This window comes from Stenella coeruleoalba, assembly GCF_951394435.1.
Source record: "Stenella coeruleoalba genome assembly, chromosome: 3".
Classification (NCBI taxonomy): Eukaryota; Metazoa; Chordata; class Mammalia; order Artiodactyla; family Delphinidae; genus Stenella; species Stenella coeruleoalba.
This window is the reverse complement of record NC_137148.1, coordinates 151676676-151685871: the sequence shown is the minus strand read 5'-3', so window position 1 is coordinate 151685871 and position 9196 is coordinate 151676676. Positions and strand designations below refer to the sequence as shown.

General features: G+C 41.2%; 1 protein-coding gene across 1 annotated transcript; it reads left to right on the top strand.

Moving 5' to 3' along the window:
- Nucleotides 1-396: 396 nt before the first annotated feature.
- Nucleotides 397-4411, top strand: LOC307185049 (UDP-N-acetylglucosamine--peptide N-acetylglucosaminyltransferase 110 kDa subunit-like). The gene has a single exon (XM_079918832.1). It carries the CDS (start codon nucleotides 852-854, stop codon nucleotides 3990-3992), a length of 3141 nt encoding a protein of 1046 aa, XP_079774958.1. The 5' UTR covers nucleotides 397-851; the 3' UTR covers nucleotides 3993-4411.
- The last annotated feature ends 4785 nt before the right edge of the window (nucleotides 4412-9196 follow it).

Here is a 9196-nt window from a genome sequence, read left to right as displayed (position 1 = left end):
ACCTGATGGAAGTGAAAATATCTCACTTTTGACAATTTTGCAAAAACCTATAATTACATGAACTAATTTCTAGGGTTCTTCATAGGACCTAAAAAGGAACCCATAGAGTTGTGGAACAACAATAGAAGCTTCTGTGATGAGAAGCCCGGGCACCGCAACAAAGAGTAGCCCCCGCTCGCCGCAACTGGAGAAAGTCTGCACGCACTATTGAAGACCCAATGCAGCCAAAATAAAAATAAATAAATAAAAATAAATAAATTTATTTTTAAAAAAGTAATACTCAGGTTTGAGGCATGAGAAATATGATGAGGAGAAATTAACTAATCCTTTCAGAACTTTTAAAATATCAAACTCAGTCTCTAAGATTTTAGCATTATATACAACATTGGTTACTTATTAGTGGTTTGGGAAGGCCAATTTAAAATTTTCTGATCTTACTGTATTGAAATTCACGGCCCTAATGTTTTCCACATTGACTGTATGAATGATGAAGTAAAGTCAATCATGTATTTCCTTTCCAACTAGGCAGAAAACAAAATTTTGAAAAGTGTTTGGACTACTGACTTTTGATTTCTTCTAAGGCAAGTGTATAGGTAATTTTTATTCCCTGATTAGGAGAAAAATGGTGGAAGAGGGCAGGGTTAAGAATTAAGATTTCAAGAGCGTGACAGTTAGACGACCAACCAGAGTTCCTAAGGTTCGGTGCCTGTAACTGTCGCCGCCGCTTAAGCCTGCCAAAGCAGTGGTACGGCTGCTGCCCTCGTATTTGCTACCTCTAGAAACATTCTTGCCAGTAGTGGCGGCAGCGGGACTCAATTACCCCCTTTTATCACTCTCTGCAGAAGCTCCAGATGGCGTCTTCTGTGGGCAACGTGGCCGACAGCACAGAACCAACGAAACGTATGCTTTCCTTCCAAGGGTTAGCTGAGTTGGCACATCGAGAATATCAGGCAGGAAATTTTGAGGCAGCTGAGAAACACTGCATGCAGCTGTGGAGACAAGAGCCAGACAATACTGGAGTACTTTTATTACTTTCATCTCTACACTTCCAGTGTCGAAGGCTGGACAGATCTGCCCACTTTAGTACTCTGGCAATTAAACAGAACCCTCTTCTGGCAGAAGCCTATTCGAATTTGGGGAATGTGTACAAGGAAAGAGGGCAGTTGCAGGAAGCAATTGAGCATTACCGGCATGCATTGCATCTCAAACCAGATTTCATCGATGGTTATATTAACCTGGCAGCCGCTTTGGTAGCAGCAGGCGACATGGAAGGGGCAGTACAAGCTTACGTCTCTGCTCTTCAGTGCAATCCTGATTTGTACTGTGTTCGCAGTGACCTGGGGAACCTGCTCAAAGCCCTGGGTCGCTTGGAAGGAGCCAAGGCATGTTATTTGAAAGCAATGGAGACGCAACCGAACTTTGCAGTAGCTTGGAGTAATCTTGGCTGTGTTTTCAATGCACAAGGGGAGATTTGGCTTGCAGTTCATCGCTTTGAAAAGGCTGTCACCCTTGACCCCAGTTTTCTGGATGCTTATATCAATTTAGGAAATGTCTTGCAAGACGCACGGATTTTTGACAGAGCTGTGGCAGCTTACCTTTGTGCCCTAAGCTTGAGCCCAAATCATGCAGTGGTACATGCCAACCTGGCTTGTGTATACTATGAGCAAGGCCTGATAGATCTGGCAATAGACACCTACAGGCGAGCTACTGAATTGCAACCACATTTCCCTGATGCTTACTGCAACCTAGCCAACGCTCTGGAAGGGAAGGGCAGTGTTGCCGAAGCAGAAGATTGTTATAATACAGCTCTGCGGCTGTGTCCCACCCATGCAGACTCTCTGAATAACCTAGCCAATATCAAAGGAGACCAGGGGAACATTGAAGAGGCAGTTCGCTTGTATCGTAAAGCATTAGAAGTCTTCCCAGAGTTTGCTGTTGCCCATTCAAATTTAGCAAGTGTATTGCAGCAGCAGGGAAAACTGCAGGAAGCTCTGATGCATTATAAGGAGGCTGTTCGAATCAGTCCTACCTTTGCTGATGCCTACTGTAACATGGGAAACACTCTAAAGGAGATGCAGGATGTTCAGGGAGCCTTGCAGTGTTATACTCGTGCCATTCAGATTAACCCTGCACTTGCGGATGCCCACAGCAATCTGGCTTCCATTCACAAGTATTCAGGGAATATTCCAGAAGCAATTGCTTCTTATCGCACTGCTCTGAAGCTTGAACCTGATTTTCCTGACGCTTATTGTGATTTGGCTCATTGCCTGCAGATTGTCTGTGATTGGACAGACTATGATGAGCGAATGAAGAAGTTGGTCAGCATTGTGGCTGACCAGCTGGAGAAGAATAGGTTGCCTTCTGTGCAGCCTCATCATAGTATGCTCTATCCTCTTTCTCATGGCTTCAGGAAGGCTATTGCTGAGAGCCATGGGAGCCTCTGTTTGGATGAGATCAGTGTCCTTCATAAACCACCGTACGAACATCCAAAAGACTTGAAGCTCAGTGATGGTCGACTGCGTGTAGGATACGTGAGTTCTGACTTTGGGAATCATCCTACTTCTCATCTTATGCAGTCTATTCCAGGCATGCACAATCCTGATAAATTTGAGGTATTCTGTTATGCCCTGAGCCCAGATGATGGCACAAACTTCCGAGCGAAGGTGATGGCAGAAGCCCATCATTTCATTGATCTTTCTCAGATTCCATGCAATGGGAAAGCAGCTGATCGCATCCATCAAGATGGTATACACATCCTTGTAAATATGAATGGTTATACCAGGGGTGCTCGAAATGAACTCTTTGCTCTCAGGCCAGCTCCTATTCAGGCAATGTGGCTGGGCTACCCTGGGACCAGTGGTGTGCTTTTCATGGATTATATCATCACAGATCAGGAAACTTCACCTGCTGAAGTTGCTGAGCAGTATTCTGAGAAACTGGCTTATATGCCCCATACTTTCTTTATTGGTGATCATGCTAATATGTTCCCTCACCTGAAGAAGAAGGCAGTCATCGATTTTCAGTCCAATGGGCACATTTATGACAATCGGATTATGCTGAATGGCATCGACCTCAAAGCATTTCTTGATAGTCTCCCCAATGTGCAGATTGTCAAGATGAAATGTCCTGATGGAGGAGACAATGCAGACAGCAGTAATACAGCTCTTAATATGCCTGTCATTCCTATGAGTACTATTGCAGAGGCAGTTATTGAAATGATTAACAGAGGACAAATTCAGATAACAATTAATGGATTCAGTCTTAGCAATGGACTGGCAACTACCCAGATCAACATTAAGGCTGCCACTGGAGAGGAGGTTCCCCGTACCATTATTGTAACCACACGTTCTCAGTACGGGTTACCGGAAGATGCCATTGTGTACTGTAACTTCAATCAGTTATATAAAATTGACCCATCTACTTTGCAGATGTGGACAAATATTCTGAAGCGTGTTCCCAATAGTGTACTGTGGCTGTTGCATTTTCCAGCAGTAGGAGAACCTAATATTCAACAGTATGCACAAAATATGGGCCTTCCCCAGAACCGTATCATTTTTTCACCTGTTGCTCCTAAAGAGGAACATGTTCGGAGAGGCCAGCTGGCTGATGTCTGCTTGGACACTCCACTCTGTAATGGACACACCACAGGGATGGATGTCCTTTGGTCAGGGACACCCATGGTGACTATGCCAGGAGAGACTCTTGCTTCCCGAGTTGCAGCTTCCCAGCTCACTTGTTTAGGCTGTCTTGTGCTTATTGCTCAAAATAGACAAGAATATGAAGACATAGCTGTGAAACTGGGAACTGATCTAGAATACCTGAAGAAACTTCGTGGCAAAGTCTGGAAGCAGAGAACATCTAGCCCTCTGTTCAACACCAAACAATACACAGTGGACCTAGAGCGGCTCTATCTACAGATGTGGGAGCATTACGCAGCTGGCAACAAACCTGATCACATGATTAAGCCTGTTGAAGTCACTGAGTCGGCCTAAATAATGACTGTGTGCACAGGAGAATTACCCTGTACCTGAGCCTCAACCTTCTGGGGGAAAGGGAACTACTTTTTCCTTATCTGTACAATACCATGCTGCAGATGGGTGACAGACAATGATAAGAAATAGCACAGCCAGACTTGCTTCCTGCATGATCATGATCACGATAGGGAGAGACACAAGAGATGGGAAACTGCTGTTCCACAAGGAGTCTCCATAGAATTTTGCAGCAGCCAGGTGTCTGGAAGGTCTGGAAGGTAAGTGTGGAAGGTCTGATCTCCCTTGGTCTTCCATGGGATGGATGGTTAGTGTGGAAGGGAGATAGAGATTGCCCAGCCATTTTGTGATTATCATGGATTGATTGAGTCTTCTGAATTAATATTTTTCTTTATATTTGGGGTATTGGAGCTTTTAAAAATGTTTGGTTTCAGGTATTTTTATTCATGTGAAGTGTATATGATTCTCTTGAGATAAGGTTTTAAGCTATAATATTCCTTGTTTTAGTTTCTGAACTCTACAGATAAATGGGGACTTTGCTGGTGTAGTCTTTTTATAGGTTTTATAAACCACTTGAGCCTATATCAGTCATTTTAGTGTCTGACATAATGTTTGGAACTATCAGTGCTTTGTTGGTTTATAGATGATGGCTTAAATTCTCTTCCTGGTCCGTTTCCTTCTTCCCCTCCCTCCACTTTAAAAATTCTCCTGTAACTTGGCTAACAAAAAACCAAGTCTGATTCAAAACCTCCCAGAGCGTTTCTCTTAAACGCATCATCTGGTGCCAAATGAAGATCCTTAGGAGTGATTATTAATTCTGAAGGGCACAGTTGTGGTACTGTCACTGATGATAATAATAATGGATTTTTGGCCTAGAGTGTTGACCTATTTCACCAGTGTTTTACCGTTGACTGCCCCTCTATGCTGCTTCCAAAAGTCATAGTGTGTGATAAGATTTTTACTTTCATTTCTAAAGTTTTTTTTTTTTTAGTGAGTCCTGTTCTTCCTTTTTCTTTCAGCAGAAATGAAATCCCAGATAAGTATAAGTATTCAAATATTTGATCAGTAAGTCACAGTTATCTCCAGTACATTAAATAACTTTCATCAAAGAAACATGTTATAGGTAAAAAGCTCTGAAGGACCAGCTATGTATATGATAATTATGTTTCAGATCTTCTAGGGTATTATATATAATAACTTGTCTTCTGGACGTGGTCTTGAAGTCTTTATGGATTCAGCCTCGGTAGTAGCGAACTGCACTGCTACTTGGTTTGGAGTACAAATTAGACTTTAGCCCTCCTGGAGGTTGAGTTTTTGGTATTGAAAACCATAGGAATGAAATTATTGTATTTCAGCAAAGGATCGAGGGCTTGAGGCTTAAAAAAGGCAACATATGTGTGGGAAGCAGTCAGCCTTGAAAGCAGGTAAGGACATGCCAGGCATGCGGCCGCTGCTCGAAGGGAATGTCCCTACTTGTTCCCCTCCTTATTCCATTCCATGGGAGATAAATCACCAGGGCCCAGAGATCAGAAAGAATGTAAAATTTGACAAGCAAAGCTGTCTCCCCTCTGCACGTGCAGGTTATTTTTGATGCTTCTGGGTTTATGGGTTTTCTCCCAGGGAAGTTAACCTTGAGCCGAGACAGTCTGTAGATAATGTAAACCACCATCTGGCAAGCTTCCTTTCTCTAGTCTATTTAATCTGCAACTGTAGCATAATGACTTTGAAATTACTGTTGCTGTATTACCGAAATCTTAAACTAGGATATTTTTGACAAATGCGGTCCTTAGTTAATTTTTAGAACTACAAACTGTCAGATGGCTCTGAAATAACAATTGTATGGCTATTCTTCACGGTGATCACAATATGGTAATGACCTTGAGGTATCACTAAAAAGCAGGAAGGTGTGAGTCTTCCTTTGGTTCCGGAGTGAAATGCGAGTTGGAGTTGGAAAAGAGGCCCACAACCAAGTGTTAGAGAAGGAAATGTGAGGTCATTAGTTAAAAACCAGGTTGAAGTTAAGGTGAAGAGGCATGAGGAAATGGTCAACTGTTACAGTATTACAAAGATCATCAAGAAGCATATCCATGAATGTGGTTTGTATTGCAATCTGCTGAAAAAGAGACAAATATCCTGGCCTGGCCTTCATGGAGATTATATTTTATTGATTCTGATAATAGATTATTGTTGAAAAGGGCCTCCTATAAATTATAACCATGCAAAGGCAGCAAGATAATTTTTTTTCCTTTATGTATGTGTTTCTCATTCCTACTCACTTCTCTCTTAGGGGAAGAGAAAATCACAAAAAACAAAATTGTCAAGTCTCAGCTATTCCTTTTCAAAATAATTTTTTTCCAAATTCCAGTGGAGGCAATAGGTTAACTGTTAAGATTTGTAAGGCTCAAATAGCTAGATTTTTACAAAGTGTAGCCAAATTTTCTTCCATACATAATAGCTTTGGAAAGAATATGTGATGATGCAAAGTTGGAAAAAGCTGATTTTTCTTCTGTGAATGGCTTCACTGTGTTGGGAGAAGAGGCACAGAAGAAATCAAAGTAATTAAACATGGGGTGAGTTTTCCTGATAGGGGACTCTAGTGCTTTAAAATAGACTAGATAATCCTAGGGATAATCTGAGGGTAGAACAGACCAATGCCTCATTTCCAGTCTGGTACCCTGGAAGAAAACAGTGTATTTCCTTTGAGGTCTTGAGAGGTTTCTCTTCTGCTTTGTTTTATTTTTGGTTCATTTTGTAATCAACCTTATTAAGGTATCATTTACATACAATAAAATGCAAACATTTTTAGTCAACTGTTCAGTGACTTTTAAATAATGTATACATTTGTATAACTAGCACCCCCATAAAGATAGATAACAATCCTAAAACCCTAGAAAGTTTCCTCCTAGGCTTTTGCAAAAGTATCCCCATCTCCCACCCCAAGGCCACCACGGATCTGCTTTTTATCTTTAGAGATGACTTTTGCCCAGTTTAGAATTTCATGTAAGTTGAATAATACAGTCGGTGCCCTTCTGATCTGGCTTCACTTGCTCAGCATATGGTTTTTGAGATTCATTCATGTTGCGATGTTTTAAACCAGGACTTTAGCCTGGGTGGCTGATGTTGTCTGAAGGCACCTATAGGTACATCTGAGTCTCTGGCATTGTCACTGTCTGTTCTTGGCTCCGTATTTTCAACTTTACTAAAAACCACAAGGTTGAAGTAAGGAAGATCATTGTCAGTATAATGGAGGTGAAGTGGGTTCTGTTATATAATATTCTCAGCAAAAATTGACCTGCTTGGAATCACTGTGTTGATAATCGACAAGGATTCTCTTCCTCCAAAAGCCTTGATACTATAAAACTTCTAAAGGACGCTGTCCTAGGACCCTTCTTTTAGTTTTCATATTTTGGGAAACATTTCTGGAAAATTCAACTGCTCGCAACCTGAAAGAAGCAATTATTCACCTGAAGGCTAACTCTGCTAAAGTTGAGTTGTCCGACCTTTACATGCTGATAGAAGCCAAATAGCCTTGCAAAACAATGCTCTCTTATTGGATATAAGCATATAGATTGTTTTAAGGTGGACGTGTGTATGCAGTAAAGTGAAATAACAAAGAATCTTTGCGTTTCCCTTGCTGTTTTTTTTTTATTTTTTCATTTAAGTTTCTATAGCGTATGCTAATAGCTCAGGGAAACCTCAGGTTAGTTTTAGGTCCACTCTTTATGTAAATGTTGAAGTACTCCATACCCACCTTTTTTCTACCTTCCTTCTTTTCTTCCTTCTTTCCTTTCTAACTTCTTATAATCCATTATACTTAATCCTGCATTTGCTGAGGTGGCAATTAGTGTAGGAAAATACTGTGAAATTTTGCTGTTCAGAATGCATGTTGACCAAATTCTATATTGAGAAAGGTCTGAATTTACCCAGAGTAACCCTTTCTCAGCGTCTTTGAATAAAGGCCATAGAAAGTGGGCTATATATAGTATCCTGACAGGTACGTAGAATTCATAGCAATTGCCCTCAAAGAGCTTACCTAGCGTAGATGCATATGAATGCATTTAATAATTGCTTTATTGGCAGCAGTGCCAACATACACAGTCTATTTTGTTTTATATCATTCTCATTACCTGCTCTTTACCACTGTATACATTGCTAATGGCGTGGTTTCTATGGCTTGTGAATTTCACCGCCAAATAATACGTAATTTATTGCACACTTCAGTGTAGAAGATGGAGACTTCATAAATTTTCATGTGCTCGTTGCCCCTTTGGAATGTATTACACTGAGATCAGTCAAAGTAATAAATTTATTTCAAATGTGCGTGATAGGTAGACATCAATTAGGACTGATGGGCAATATTTCTTCCAGCAACATAACAGTTTTTAAAGACTAAGCCATTGAACGTGGAGTCACTGAACAGGGGACTCAGTTCACTGGGATCCTTCTTAGAAAAATAAAGGACAACTTGAATTGGATTTGTGTGGTTTATTCAAGTAGTAACTTATCATCTACATCTTGGTGAACTTAATTTGTCACAGTCGTTTGGTATTTTATTAACTCTCTTCCCTCGACTCTCACGAGAATCGATCATGAGTATCTTAAAACATACTAAGTCGTCTTCCATCCCTCTAAATCTAACTACAAGAGCACACTTTCCTTATCCAATGCAACTTACTATCTTTTAGAGTGGCTGGGGTTTTAATTCTCTACAAAATTAAAACCAGCAAAGAGAAACATTTTCAAGGAGCCACCACATTGTAGAGCTTTAGAAAGAAGACTTTAGAATTAAGGGCAACTATATCATTTTATAGCTAAAGCACCCGAGGCCTAAAATAGGCAGGTAACCATCGAGGTCAGGGAAAGGGGTGGAAGATCAGATTTCAAGCTGAGAAAGAGTCTACGGGGACTCAATATGAGCAGGTCAAAAACTGAAATGAGACCACGAATGTTCTGGGAAGGCTGGCATCTGGCCTCCAGTGTGGGATTCAGATGGGGAGTGGTTCCTGGGGGAACTGAGCTTCTGCAGTAGGCAGAGAAGTCCACCTCCCCTCCGGAAAGTGCCACTGACATCAGGAAGTTGAGGGGAAAGAGCAATGAGTTCCAGTCCACCTGAGAAAGCAGGCCAGTCTGATTAACTCTGAATTTAGGCTTATTTCAGATACTTCTTGAGAAAGAACATGGACAAGAGCAAGTCCCACGCAGCCTCT

What these genes read in the sequence shown, in the direction of transcription:
- LOC307185049 (XM_079918832.1), top strand. Translation starts at nt 852, where the DNA reads ATGGCGTCTTCTGTGGGCAACGTGGCCGACAGCACAGAACCAACGAAA.